The sequence below is a fragment of the Myotis lucifugus genome, unplaced genomic scaffold (genome assembly GCF_000147115.1).
Source record: "Myotis lucifugus unplaced genomic scaffold, Myoluc2.0 scaffold_409, whole genome shotgun sequence".
Lineage (NCBI taxonomy): Eukaryota > Metazoa > Chordata > Mammalia > Chiroptera > Vespertilionidae > Myotis > Myotis lucifugus.
The window spans coordinates 76,969-92,403 of record NW_005871457.1 but is presented as its reverse complement, the minus strand read 5'-3'; the positions used below and the strand labels follow the sequence as shown (position 1 = coordinate 92,403).

Below are 15,435 nucleotides of genomic sequence, written 5' to 3'. Positions count from 1 at the left end.
TTTATGTCATTGTACCAGAGTAAATGGCCATAAAAACTTATCCCAGAAGTGAAACAATTTAAGCATAAAAGATGGGTGGAGTGGAAGGCTTATCAAATACTCTATAGGCCACTTCACATGACACCCAGAAAGCCAGTTATCTCAGGCCTGGAGGCCCAGCTTCCTCTTTATTCTTGGAGAACATAGAGGAACAAAGTATCTGCTGCTTTTCATTACTGATGTCAGTGTTGATAGGCTTGCCCTGGCTGGTTTGGCTCAGTGGATAGAGCGTCAGCCTGCGGACTGAAGGGTCCCAGGTTCGATTCCAGTCAAGGGCACATGCCTGGGTTTCGGGCTCAATCCCCAGTAGGGGGCGTGCAGGAGGCAGCCAATCAATGATTCTCTCTCATCATGATGTTTCTGTCTCTCTTTCTCTCTCCCTTCCTCTCTGAATCAATAAAGATGTATATATATAAAAAAAAATTCTTCCAGTAACAGATCTGCTCTCTCCCCACCTAAAATCGCTCTATGACTTACCAGTGACATAATTGCAAACATATGATGACCTGTGTCGATGCAAAAAAGTCCTGTGTGAAGGACCAATGTAATTGCAAACTAAACATAAGGTACAAGATATAATATGGAACTCCGGAATCTTTCAGCATCCAGCTGTCCTCTCATCTAAGCCCCTTGTCCAAAGCTGCTGCTCCTCGTGTGTTTTTGTTTGTTTGTTTTGTGTTTGTTTGTTTTTTAATCTCAGTGGATGCGGTGCCACTATGTTCCTAGGTACCCAAGCCAGTTACCTGGGGGGAGGGGGGGGGTTCATGTTCTGCACCTGGATTGCTCAGCAGTTTACTAGCTGATTTCCCAGACTTCAGTCTGTTCCCCTCTAGCCCACGCTCCACACTCCAGTTCCAATGAAATTTCTAATTCACAGCTGCTGCCCTTATCCAAAGACCAAAATCCTTAATTTCGTTGTGTGGCCCTCCATGACCAGTACCCTGCTTGCCTCTCCAGCCTTACGCCTCTTCACATCCTCCGTGTGGTCTGCACTCCAGCTCAGGTTGCTTTCACTGCTTTGAGGATCCGTTCTGTGTTTCTTGTGGTCCTCAGCACATGTTATGCCCTCTACTTACTGGTGGAACCTTCTCCTTTCTTTCTACGTCCGTGGCTTCCTCCTCATCCTTTTGTTCTTAACTTCAGTGTTGTTCCCTGGGAAAGTACCCTGGGCTCACCAGGCAGGGGTCATGCTCCTGCTGTGTCCTCCCCTGACTTCCTAGAACTCCTCCCTTGGCGCTTGACATACTTTATAATCATTTTTTGTGTAGTGGTCTTTCCGCCAATGTCACAATATTGGAAATGTATTTTTCTTTTTTTTAAATACATTTTTATTGATTTCAGAGAGGCAGAGAGAGAGAGAGAAACATCAATGATGAGAGAGAATCATTGATTGGCTGCCTCCTGCACGCCCCCTACTGGGGATTGAGCCCGAAACCCAGGCATGTGCCCTTGACTGGAATCGAACCTGGGACCCTTAAGTCCTCAGGCCAATGCTCTATCCACTGAGCCAAACCAGCTAGGGCTGGAAATGTATTTTTCTTTCTTCATTATATCCCTAGTCCCGGAAGATAGAAGGTTCTCAATAAATATTGAGTAAGTAAATAGGCAGAGTCTGGTGGAACAGGAGGAAATGAAGTGCAGAATGTGTGTGCACAGAAGGAGGGTTGGGGTGGAAAAGATACAAAAACAGTGAGGAAGGGAGGGTCTCTAAAGATAACTAGACAGGAGCGAGCAGAGAGGTGTGGCCATACACTGAGCTAAGCATGTTAAGTGGTTTATAGTGAGTTTATTGAGAGATTTGGATACGGATAAAGGCTAGAAGCTTTTGTCAAGTGGGGGAAATATAAATTCAGTTGAGGAGCTGTAGAAAACCGAGACAAACACTGGTTGAAATTTGGAAAGTGAGACGCAGTGAAATACGGACGGGGATTCTGAGAGGGTACTTGCAGGTGCAAGGACAGGGCAAGAGCAGGAGGTCCGTTAGTTGGACTAGGGCAGTGCTGTGGCCATGCTGTTGGAATGGCCCCAGAGCTCCAGTTGGAGCCAGCTAGTTATTGTAAGAGGATAAATTACAGTTGAAACATAGTAAAGTTTTTTAAAGTGCTTTAGCAAGCTACATTTAAAAAGTGCTTTTTATAGAGAAAATATACCTAAAGATAACCAGTGATGTTACTATCTTGCTGTTTTTTTGTAGACCTATTTTTAAACATAGTTAAGATCATGCAGTATGAAGAGTATTTTTCAAAAAAAATGTACCTTTGTTTAATATTATAGCATAAACATTTCTCCATGTTTTAAAAACCTGTTTTTAAGAGTATTTTCTATTTATTTTTTTAAAGTGTTTTTACTGATTTTAGAGAGAGAGAAACATGGATCAGCTGATTCTTGCTGGAGATGGAGCCCACAACCCAGGGATATGCCCTGACTGGGAATTGAACCAGTGACCTCGAGGTGCATGGGATGATGCTCAACCAACCGAACCACACTGGCTAGGGCTTCAGCATTTTAAGTGATTGCATTTTTGTTGTCGTTGTTGTTATGTAGAAGTTCCATAACTTGTCCCGGCTGATGTGGCTCAGTTGGTTAAGCGTCGTCCCATACACCAAGAAGTGGCTGGTTCAATCCCCTCAGGTCACATACCCTGGTTGCAGGTTTGATCCCCGGTTGTGGCACATGTGGGAGATAAGCAGTTGATGTTTCTCTCTCACATCGATGTTCTCTTCCTCTCTCTCCCTCCCTTCCTCTCTCTAAGATCAATTAAATAAAAAAAGAGTAGTAGTAGTACCATAACTTATCTGTTGCCCAATTATTACCTTGTTTCTGATTTTTGTTTATAAAAATAATGCAAGGCTGAACAATGAACATCTTTGTGTGTAAAGTTTTTTCTTTGAATTATTTCCTTACTTTAGTTCAGTAGTGGTTCTCCAACTTGGGTGTCCGTCAGTATCACCTGGAAGGCAGGTTAAACACAGATTGCTGAGCTCCACCCTAAGAATTTCTGGTTGAAAACTGGCCTTTCTAACGAGTTCCCAAGTGATGTTGATGCTGATGGTGCTGGTGTGGGGAGCAGCCTTTGAGAGCGGCTGGCCTATAATATTGACAGTGAAACTACAGTATTGAGGTTGGGTTTCTCAGTCAGTAGGAGTGATTATGATCTTGAATGAAACTGAGTTCATGTACCAACCTGTCTGTATCAGGAAGTTGAAGAGTGAAGAATTGTATCAGTACCTCAGCATTGAGAATTGGTGAGCATAGGTTCTGTGCTGGGTATTGTGAGGTAGGAGTACTGTGGTGAACAATACAGAGCTCCCTTTTGGCCATTTTACAATCTGTTTGTGAGATAAAACAGATATAACTCAAAAGTGCCAGGAGAAAGTAGTAAACACAGGGCTTCAGAATTCAAAGGGAGGTGAGGTCATGTTTGGTTGACTTGTTAAAATGTAGGAGACCTGGAAATAGAAGGTCCAAGAAGAGCAAGGCTATCTTTAAGAAGCTTAAACAGCATGACGTGAGGAAAGCTTGGGGTTCCAGCCAGGCAGGCCCAGGTTCAAATCCCAGTCTGTGCTCCAGTAACTGTGATCATTCCTCCCCGCCTCTGTGCTCATCTGTGAAATGGGGATAGAGCCTGGGGATGTTTGTGGAGATAACAGAACGCCCAGCATGGTGTCTGGTAGGAAACACTCACACGTTGTTGAGTAAATGAAGCTTCTGAAGGTTTTTATTGGTGCTGCTGAGCATTACAGACATCAGCAAGGCCAGCTCACCAACAGCCTCCCATAGGCAAAGAAGCGATGGATGCCTGCTCAGACAGCTTTTCTCTGGATTAAAGTTAAAAGGACATTTTGTTAACAGAAAATGGGGGGACCCAGCAAGTGTGAAATTTGCTGCTACTTTGTGTAATGTTACCTTGAGTTAGACTCTGGGGTGGACTTGGAATGAATTTAAGTAGATCTTAGAGCAGCGGGCCTACTCCCTGCTGTCTTCAGGGCTGCTGGGGAGGAGGCATTTTCCCTCTTTTGACCACACTATAAACTGGCCCTTCCCGCTCCCTGTCGGCTGTCCTGCTGTAGTGTCCACAGCACTGACTTGTTGCTTGCGCGTTGTCTGTCTCTCCCACACTGAAATGAGTGCTGCGTAGGCAAGGCCTTCGTTCTGCTTAAGGCTGTCTGTCAGGACCTGCTCAGTGCCTGGCACGTAGCAGTGAATGAGGGAACTGATGCACCAACCAGCTGAGGAAGTTTAGGGGAAGAAGGAGAGAGTATGGGGTGGGTTCTTTATTTTATTCGTGGTTTTCTGAGCATATTTAACCTCAGTGGCCCTTCACTTGTATTTTAAGCTCCTGCTCTATTTTGAGGACATCCTAAATCCAGTGGAATGATTGTGTTTCTGCAGGGATATTTGTTCAGAGAAAAGGAAAGCATCAGTTCAAATATTTTTAGAGTTTCTGCAGAGACTTAAGTCACCAAAATTGTATTCCAAAAATTTTCTTGATTTTGGAAGAGGCAGCAGAGTTGCTGTTGATGACAAGTGACTTATAGAGTAGACGTACTTTACCTTGTTTCCTCTTGCTCGGTATCAAATAAAAACATTTTTGTGCTTGCTTTATTTTGGTGGCAGTGCTCTTTACTTTTCTTGGGTTCCAGGTCATTCTGGTAAAATCATTAATGTTGATTTTTCCCAGGGATTAGTTTGGTTTTTATTACTTCTGCTTCCTGGTGTCCACTGGACTGATGGTCTGTATTTGTTGAGGGCAGCAGTAATAAGATAGTATCACTTCTTGTTCTCTAATTTGGATTATGTGTTTTTTTTGTAAAACATTTACTTTCCCAGTTTTGGTTTGCTCATTAATACATTTGTTGCTCTTGCTCCACATCAACTGATAAGAAACTAGCCCTAACCAGTTTGGCTCAGTGGATAGAGCGTCCACCTGCGGACTTAGGGATCCCGGGGTTCGATTCCGGTCGGGGGCATGTACCTTGGTTGCAGGCACATCCCCAATAGGGGGTGTGCAGGAGGCAGCTGATCAATGTTTCTCTCTCATCGATGTTTCTAACTCTCTATCCCTCTCCCTTCCTCTCTGTAAGAAATCAATAAAATATTTAAAAAAAGAAAAGAAACTGATATAGCTCAGATTGGCAATTGGCAGGTTGAGTTGGCTACCTTGATCTTAGGAATTCTAAACCTACAAGCCAGAAACACCTTTAATTTAGAAGTTAGGTCATTGCATAATATGATACGCTTTAAGATACCAAAATTACCACTGCCTGATATGAACATGGACTCGTGCTCAGATTTTCCTCATTGCCACAGTGTCTTTCCACAGTTGGTTGGTGTGACCTGGAACCTAAAAAGGTTCGCACATTGGCTTGCTTGCCATGTTCTTGTCTAGTAGGTGTCGCCCCTCCCTTCTTTCCCATGCTATTTATTTCCTGAAGACATTGGGTCATTTGTTCTGCCGGAATTCTGACATTCTGGGTGTGGCTGATTGCTTGCGAAGGTTATTTAATTTGGCAACATTCAACATTTATGTTTTAAAAACTAGAAGTTAGATCTTGGTTAGATTCAGGTTCAATTTGTGTGTTTTTTTTGTAAGAATACTTCATAACTTGTGCACTGGGCACTTCATAATGTGGTACATTAGGAAGAGTTTGTTGTCTGACTCTCATTTTAGTAATATTACAATTGATTAGTAGGTTTAGGTGTTAATAACTTTTTTGCCTTTATTTCAGAAAAGCTTGATTCTTTGCTCTCAGACTACGATATCCTCTCTTTATCCAGTATCCAACAGCACTCGGTAAGAAAGAGAGATCTACAGGCATCAACACATTTAGAAACACTGCTGACGTTTTCAGCATTGAAAAGGTAATTTGAATTATTCATAGAAAAATGTTGGGGCAAGTGAGACTTGGTTTGGCAAAAGCAGAAGAATAAGTTGTTTTCCCCCCACAGGTTACTTATTTTTTCAATTACAGTTGATATACAATATTATATTAGTTTCGGGTATATAAGGGTATCTTGGGAAGTTACATTTTTAAAGATTTGTAATTAATATAATTAGTCTGTCAGATTATTACACTGTATATTGCCTATTCTAAAATTTACACTGATGATTATTTTTAAAAAGTAAATAGGTATTCCCAAAGTGTCAGGGATGGTCATAATATGTTTATCGAATTCTAACAAAGAATTTTAATTAAGTGACCATGAATAGAACCCACTAAGCCATCCTGGCCGGGTGTGGTGATGGATATTAACTAGACTTATTGTGATGATCTTTTGGTGATATATACAAAAAACAGAAAAATGTTTGTGGTTACTGTAAATCCTTAAATCAAAAGTCAAAGATAAATGAAAATTACAAAAGCATTCTGTAAGTACATGACTTCACATAATTTTGGGAGGATAGAGTAACAAATAAATTCCGACTAATATATTCTGTGGGAGGCTTTATAGCTGAAAGTTGAAGATTGGAAACTCAAAAAACAGGAATTTTATATCACTTGGCCCCTAGTAATGTAGAAAGTGAAGAGCACAATTCCAGTGGTTTTTCTGGAAAGAACATTAAGTAAAAGCAATGTAGAACTCCTGGAGAGCTCTAAAATGAAATGATAAGGCATTGATAATAAGTTCTCAGCATAACTGACGGGAAAAAATCATACCTGTGAATGTGTGGGAAGATAGTGTTAGGATAGCAGGAGAAAATGTTCCAAGGTTTTCTGAAACAATGTTCTATCGTCCCTTTCTCTGTGACCATTAAAAAAACAACCCACAAGCAAACTAAAATTACCTTGTTATGCTCAAAAATGTTAAAAATATTTGTTGCCATGGAGACAATCTTAGTCTAGATTCTTGCAGTTTAGGCTTATGCAGACCCATAGGAAGTAACATTTCATATTTTCAACACCATAGCTGACAAAATTTGTTCCTGCGGCTACGATGAAAAACATACCTTTATTTTTGATGTTCATGGGCGCATTGAAAGGACTCTGTAAATAATAATTGAAAAATTCTTGCTCACTATGCCTAGTTTTTAAGTCAAGACTGAAACTCATAGAAAACAAAAGGATCTTAAGCTAACTGAAGAACTGCAGTGTGTATTTTAATGTCTGTGTTGTTTTTGCCTTGTATTTATTTTCCTCGTGGTATTGTGGATTAATTTTTTTCAAGATCTTTTTAGGAGGAGAAGAGCATGAGTGCTTTTAAATACAGAAAAGTAGCATTTATTAATTTTACACAGCAATAACATTAGATTGATTGCTAGAGGCAGCATAGGACAGGCTTCGGAAATGAGCCAAATTCAACTTTCAGTTCTGCCATTTACCAGCTGTATAACCTCAGATATGTTGATTAATTTCCAAGCCTCAATTTTTACTGTGTGAAGTGGCTATAACATATACCAGTACAGAGCATCTAGGACTGAGTAGGTGTTCAATAAATAGTCTCAAATAATACCAGATTTTAATAAGTTTTTAAGACAAGCAGGACTTCGACTTACACTATCCAGATGTGTGTTTCCTTATTCTTCGTCTCCAGAAAAGATGAATGCCTAAGCTGCTCGAGTCTTCTTTCCCAGTTCTAGATGCTCTTGGCTGCCAGATTCTTACACTAAAGAGATTGGTCCTTTGTGTTTACAGGAGACACGGGGCTCTAAGTACCTAGTAAAACAGTAGTGAAAACTTGCATGGCATTTTATTAATATCAACTCTTCTGTCAAGTTCTTTTTTAAGGAAGTTTAATTAAATGAAAATTAGGCTTCCATTTTATGTTCTTAGAGTAAAATATGGATGCTTTTTTTCTTCAGGCATTTTAAATTATACCTGACGTCAAGTACTGAACGCTTTTCCCAAAATTTCAAAGTTGTGGTGGTCGATGGTAAAAATGAAAGCGAGTACAGCGTCAAGTGGCAAGACTTCTTCAGTGGACACGTGGTTGGTTAGTATGGGGCTTGTTTGCCTTTGTGTCTGGGGTGGTAGGTGTCCAGATCTAACTTGATTGCATATTCTTTTTTGGGGGGAGGGAGGAGTATCAGAGAACTGCTGTTCTTTGTTTTACTTGAACTATCTAAGTTTGGAAGGAAAAACCTTCAAGCAGGAGGATATGGGTATTACCAGCTGCCACACTAGCTGACCACTTGGATGATTGAAATGAATTTCCTCTCAAGTGATGAGAATTTAACCTTTTCTTTAGAGAAGGATTGTAGACTTCCCTTAGGAGATTTTAAACAGAGAACCTAGGAGATAAAATAATTGACTTTATGATCCTGTTTTATATTTAAGAAAATGTATCCAACTAGCAATTGTCGTTTACTTCTGGAACTTTTTCTACAGTCAGAAACAAATGGCATTAAAATCGTCAAATAGTAGAGTTCAAGACCTCTGTGTTTCAAATTATGTTTTCTGCCTCCTCTTAGTTCTTTCTTCACCCAAAGTAGGCAGTTATTCCAGGAGGAAATTACAGGTTGGCTGGTTTTGTTCTGTAACAGACTCTAGATCATTCTCGTTCAGAAGCTGGAGGCGAGAGAGAGGTGTCAGATGACTGGATAGAGGCCCCTCCTGAGGCGAGTCTCTCTCTGCTCCGGGTGTTTTCATGGTGTTCACAGTGTCTGGGCAGATGCACTCTGATGAAGGGCTTTGTTGAGTTTTAATGGCAGTGCGGCATAGTTTATTTTTTGATATAAGTATTTTTTAATAATGAAAAAAATTTTTTTTCTCTTTAAGGTGAGCCTGACTCTAGGGTTCTAGCCCACATAGGAGATGATGATATTACAATAAGGATCAACACCGATGGGGCAGAATATAATATAGAGGTAAATCTAACATGAGTTTTTTTCTTAGCATATATCTTTTTTTCATCAAATGTCTATTTTATTAAATTTATTAGAGTAACATTGGTTAATAACATAAATTTCAGGAGGACAACATTATAATACGACATCTGTATACTCAATTGTACGCTCACCCCCTGAAGTCTAGTTTCCTTCCGATACCATAATGTGACCCCTTTGCCCTCTTCGTCCTCCTCTCACCCCTTCCCATCGGGAACCACCTTGCTGTTGTCTGAATGAGTTGTCTTTTGTTTGTTGCTTTTTGTTTCATATCCCATATATGAGTGAAATCATATGGTTCTTGTCATTTTTCTCTCTGACTTCACTTAATTATCTCTGATTTTTAAAAAGTCGTTTCTCAGTTGTTGTAAGAAGACAAAGATCTGTAATTATACTTCTTTTTTCCTTGTATTTAAAGATTTTTAATTAGGAAAGTAGATGATGTTTTAAAGAAGGTGATATTTTTTACAAATGGCTCAGAAGCTGTCATAAGATGCATTCTGTATTTCTAATACCATAATTGAGTAAAAAATCACATGTGGGTGGATAATAGGAAGAGAAAACTTCCTTTCCCTCCCGACTCATTTTTTCCTTATTCTTACTCTAATAATCCTATTATTGGTGTAAACATTCTCAAGGATGAAGGTGAAGTCTTATTTGTCCATTTCTCCTTTTTTTTTTTCTCCTCCTAGATGCTCTGGAAATGCAAGATCAATGAAGGGTAATAGATTAGAGTCTGAGGCAGGGGTCCTCAAACTTTTTAAACAGGGGGCCAGTTCACCGTCCCTCAGACCGTTGGAGGGCCGGACTATAGTTTAAAAAAAAACTATGAACAAATTCCTATGCACACTGCACATATCTTATTTTGAAGTAAAAAAACAAAACGGGAACAAATACAATATTTGTATTTGCATGTGGCCCGCGGGCCGTAGTTTGAGGACCCCTGGTCTGAGGGGTTAAAAGAGGAAACTAGGAAACACGGGCCGCTCTTTCGTTGAAGTCCTGGCAGTAAAACCAGGCTGCACTGGTCCCGTTTGTGCAGGAAGGTAGCCGTGTGTCAGAGATTAGTCTGGAAAACAACATCTGCCACAGTTGGGTCGAAGGTATTCTCTGTTTCTAGGAAAATGCGAATACGCTGGGTATCACCAAAACAGAACACCTGTGGGAAAACTATAATGAAGATTGGTTAAAAGGAAAGGTTCAGGTATATTTCAGTGCTGACAATCATGCATAGTCAAAAAAATCTCTTGTCCTCCTCAAAATCTCTTTCATGGATTTTTTTTCCTTCCAATTTAGGGTCCAGTCCTGGTTATTAGTAGTGGTTATTATAGGATCCAGCACTCTCTTAGAAATGGTGATAATAGGATCTGCTTTTAGTACTAGTGATAGTAACTCCCTTCATTTTGAAATCTTAATATGTAACTGGATTCATATTTGACATTATCTTCAGGAGAGGTGTTCCACTGCTTTACCCAATGAGAACGGTTATGCTCAGATACGTTAACATCTCCAAGGCATGTGGTGGGGTCCAGTGAGGTTTGAACCTAGGCATATCTGATCCCGAAGCCTGCTGTCTTTTTCTCTGCAAGGTGGGCTATATTATGAAACGATTAATATGAATTTAGAAATGTTTGTGCCCAAAGAAAAAAGTGTCCTCTTCCTGTTCGTAGGCCAGGTGCAGGTTTGTGAAGGTTTCGATAGCGAGGAGTTGGTTAGTGAACTTTTTGAGGTCTCTGTTAGCCTGAGGTTCTGTAACCGTTGTTTTTAAATCTGCCTCCTACATGGATTATAAGAGAGTATATATGTATTTAACAGCTTCATTGAGATACAATTCACTGTACAGTTTACCCATTTAAACTATATAACTTGGTGGTTTTTAGTATGTTCGTAGAATAGTGTAGGTATCACCATGATCAGTTTTAGAACATTTTTATCACCCTTTTCTCCCTACTCCCCTAGCCCAGGCAACCACTGATCTGCTCTCTCTAGATTTGCCTGGTCATTTCACATAAGTGGAACTACACAATGTGTGGTCTTTTGTGACTGCTTCTTTCACTTACTATGTTTTCATGCTTCATTCGTGTTGTAGCATGTGTCAGTACTTTATTTCTTTTTATAACCAAGTAACATTCCAGTGTATGGATATACCACCTTTTGTTTATTCCTTCACCCATTGGACATTGGAGTTGTTCCCACTTTTTGGCTATTATGAATAACGCTGCTGCGAACACTTGTGACCAAGTTTTTGTTTGAGCACATGCTTTCATTTCTCTTGGATATAAACTAGGAGTGGGACTGCTGGGTCATACGGTAACACTGTTTTCCATAATGGCTGTATTTGACATGCTCACATTTTACATTTACTGCACTTCACAGCCCATGTGACATGGGCACCAGCATGCATGAGAGTCTGCTTTGTCCACCTCCTCGCCAACACCTGTTATGGGTGTATTTTTTATTATAGTCTTCCTGCTGGGTATGAAGTAGTGTTTTCTTGTCGTTTTAATTTCATTTTCATGATGGGTATGGATATACGTGTGTGTATGTAAATTTTATCTTTTTGAACCTTTCTCACAAGCTGTTTGGTTCTGATGAGACCAATGTCCCTTACAGAGAGGAACTTGAGTTCGAAATAATAAACATTCTTTTGACTTGGGTACCCTTTTGAGTATGTTAGTTTTGATTTACGGTGGCCTTGCAATATTGTAAGTGAAGGTATTTTTCTTTCCTGTGCATGTAAGATGTTAAGGAAACGAGAATGAAAAAGCATCGGAACAGAACCTTGTCTAACTTCCATGCTGTCTGCCCGTCACCCAGCATGCTTGGTGTTAACATAAATATTTTGAATCAGTGAGTGGAAAAGGATATGCATTTTCTCTCCTGGTTCTTCTAAAAGGTTTCATAACTTGTGCAAAATATGCCCTTCTTTATTTACAGATAAAATAAAAAAGTGAATAATCCATGTATTTGTTTCCCAGCATAGAAACTCTTACAATAAAAATGGAAATGGTTTATTTCCTATAAAAATGACTAGTCAGTTTACTTAGCCTGGGAATGAATGTTATCTAAAAACAAGGAAAGGATGTAAGAATTTAATGTTTAGGAATTTTTATATTTTCCATCTCAATTATATTTTTTCTATTTTAGCCACTTTGGAGACTAATTAATGATACTAAAGACAAAAGAATATTAGTTTATAAATCTGAAGATATCAAGAACGTTTCACGGTTGCACTCTTCAAAAGTGTGTGGTTACATAAAGGCGGAAAATGAAGATTTGCTTCCAGAAGGGCTGGTAGATGGAGAGGCACCTAAGGGTAAGACTTAAAAAACATATTTCAAGTAGGAAACAAGCACTGTGCTCTCTTCAATAGGGTTGTTAAGTTGATTTCTTTAAAAAGCATGTTTCTCAAGTAACTATACTATTTGGCTGGAAAATAGCTCTGTTCAGAAATTTTTGTTAATTCTTATGCCTATAATACAAGAAATAAAAACACTAGAAAACAATCGTAACAGTAAAGATTAGACTTTAAAAAAGATTGGGGAAAGGGGAATTGAATAATCTGAGGGAAAATATTTTTTTATTTGCAGGTATTTAAAAATGACAAAATAATACTGCTGTAAAACAATCTTTAGATAAGTGATAAGACATTACTTGGTAGCAGGAAAGCTCTTTAATGATTGGAAAGATGAAGCTTATCAGTTTGGGGCAGATCCATTTAGCACCTTTTGAAAACAACCATCTTGGAGAAATAGTCTACTGTCCTTATTTTTGCAAACCTTAGAAAATATTACTAGCATTTTAGTATATAAATAAATTCTTAAACAATTTGATTATTTGATAAGAAAACCTATTAACACAAACTGGTTTTTAATGTCTGATTACCTTGATATTTTTGCCATTACTTTGGTTAATTTGTGGACTTCTAGAATAGAGTGAGAGCTTCATAGCCGAGCAAAAAATAGCTGATTGCTTTACTTGCAAGTACTTTTTACAGTTGCCTCATTTTAAAAATTACAGAGACACTTTTCCTTGGTTTTGAATTCTACAATTTTTAAAAAATATATATTTTTATTGATTTCAGAGAGGAAGGGAGAGAGGTGGAAACATCAATGATGAGAAGGAATTATTGATCAGCTGCCTCCTGCACACCCTCTACTGGGGATCAAGCCCGCAACCTAGGCATGTGCCCTTAACGGGAATCAAACCCAGGACCCTTCAGTCCGCAGGCTGATGCTCTGTTGACTGAGCCAAACCAGCTAGGATTTGAATTCTACAATTTTCAAACCTCATATTACTTTTCACTTTTCCTTCAAATTGTGGGTTTTTTTTTTTTTGTTCAGGATACCTGTAAGGAAACTAAATTCATGTAATGTTTGTTTCAAAACTATGCTAGGTTTAAAGAGTTACTATAAAACCTCCTTGTTTGATGAACTTTGATGTAATAGTGCTTACAAATTCATATTAGAGCTTGTTCATCGGGTGAAGAGAAGAGCCGACCCTGATCCCATGAAGAACACGTGTAAATTACTGGTGGTGGCAGATCATCGCTTTTACAAGTACATGGGCAGAGGGGAAGAGAGTACCACTACCAATTACTTAGTAAGTATTGGATACGGGAGAAGGTAACGGACAAAAACACTCATGTAGGTAGACTCATTTCACTTAGGAGAGGACTGCACAATTGGAAACATGAAGAAATGGATCTGTTTCAGATGCCGTATTATTTCATAAAATACTTGAGGGCTATCTGAGGTTCTTGCATTACTGCATAGAGATTTTAGTTTCAAATATTTGAAAACCTGTTTTACCTTTGAACTATTATTTTCTGCACAGTAGAATTTTTATGCATATTAGGGTTAGGGAGAGTTCATTACATAGGCCTCTCTTTATCCAAGTGACTTCTTTTAAACATTATTGCTCTAATGGCAGTGATCTTACTGGGACATGTGAATGTTGCTCTAGAGTGGAAAATGTATTTGTATAAAGAATAAACATTATGCTAGTTTTTGTAATTGGTAGAAACTTTTATAATGGCGTTTTCTCTAAACTGATTTTTGCTTATATGCATATTTCAGAGAAGATGGGTTTGGTTTGTGCCATAAAATGGTTAATTATTGGGCTCTGAGAAATAGATGGGATCTTCATGCTTATAACCAACCTGCGGGCTGAGAGTGAAGATTACAGAAGTATTGACACTGGATTTTTAAGCATTTACCGTTGTAATTTTGAAAAGTCAAGGGAATCAGATTTCATTGACATTTTTCATAGTATGACCTCATTTGTCTGATAACTTGGCACTGACCAAAATGCTGTTTAGGAAATCAGTGAATGCAGCTCTTCATGAGCCGAGGGTCTGGCTCAGTAAAGACGTCTTTCTCGTTGCCTCTCGGTGGCCCTTCTCTGTCATGCCCGCCCTCACCCTTCTCTCCTCCTCACCAAGTGAAAGAAGTCATTGTGAAGCTAGTAGGAGCAGTGTGTGAAGTCACTGTAATTCTTGCTCCTATGGAAGAGAGATTTCTTGAAAAAGTTTCTTAATAGGGTGTATTAAGGAGTTCTCTTAATTTACTTCTTTGTTCATTACACCACGAATATGAATATAATGAGAGGTTAACTAGTACAGACAGTCCTCGGGTTACGTCGGACTCGATGTATGTCCTTTCATGGTTACGTTGCCATCTCCCATTTATATATATAAAAAAAAGTTCGGTCATTTCGACGTATGTACATATGTGCTTTATGTTTTTTATTATTTATTTACCACAAGTGAAGGTCAGGAATTGTTCTCTTTTTTTTTTTTTTTTTGGTATTTACTATTTCTTTCTTTTTCTTTTCCATTTTCTTTTTTTTTTAAATTGTTTTATTGCTTAAAGTATTACAAAGAGTATTACATATGTCTCCTTTGCCCCTCCCCCCCCCCCTTGACAATCCCCTGGTGTTCTCTTTCTTTTAATTTTTTTTTTTTACTGCTTCACTTCATTACTGCTGTGTATGTGCTCCCTGTGAGTGACGTAGGTGCTTATGTAGGTGGGTTTCGACTTACAGTGAAAATCGTGTTACGTAGGAACGGATCTCCGACGTAACCTGAGGACTTACTGTACTCTTAAAATTTGCATTTCTTAGTCTTACAGTTACTCTAAGCCAGTGATGGCGAACCTTTTGAGCTCAGCGTGTCAGCATTTTGAAAAACCCTAACTTAACTCTGGTGCCGTGTCACATATAGAAATTTTTTGGTATTTGCAACCATAGTAAAACAAAGATTTATATTTTTGATATTTATTTTATATATTTAAATGCCATTTATTTTATTTTTTTAAAAATATATTTTATTGGCCGAAACCAGTTTGGCTCAGTGGATAGAGCGTCGGCCTGCGGACTGGAGGGTCCCGGGTTCGATTCCGGTCAAGGGCATGTACCTGGGTTGCGGGCACATCCCCAGTGGGGGATGTGCAGGAGGCGGCTGATCGATGTTTCTCTCCCATCGATGTTTCTGGCTCTCTATCTCTCTCCCTTCCTCTCTGTAAAAAATCAATAAAATATATTTAAAAAAAAATATATATATATATTTTATT

General features: G+C 38.9%; 1 protein-coding gene across 6 annotated transcripts in view; it reads left to right on the top strand.

The window, feature by feature from the left end:
- ADAM17 (ADAM metallopeptidase domain 17) overlaps positions 1 to 15,435 on the top strand; it is a 44,004-nt gene that overhangs the window by 10,539 nt on the left and 18,030 nt on the right. For all 6 annotated transcript variants that reach the window (XR_001351056.2, XM_023743723.1, XM_006102334.3 and 3 more), the window contains exons 2-6: positions 5,769 to 5,901; positions 7,841 to 7,971; positions 8,757 to 8,845; positions 12,011 to 12,179; positions 13,332 to 13,465. Coding sequence is in view for 5 of the 6 variants with exons in the window: in XM_023743723.1 (XP_023599491.1) it covers positions 5,769 to 5,901; positions 7,841 to 7,971; positions 8,757 to 8,845; positions 12,011 to 12,179; positions 13,332 to 13,465 (656 nt within the window). In the remaining variant the exon portion in view is untranslated. The remainder of the gene's footprint in view (positions 1 to 5,768; positions 5,902 to 7,840; positions 7,972 to 8,756; positions 8,846 to 12,010; positions 12,180 to 13,331; positions 13,466 to 15,435) is intronic.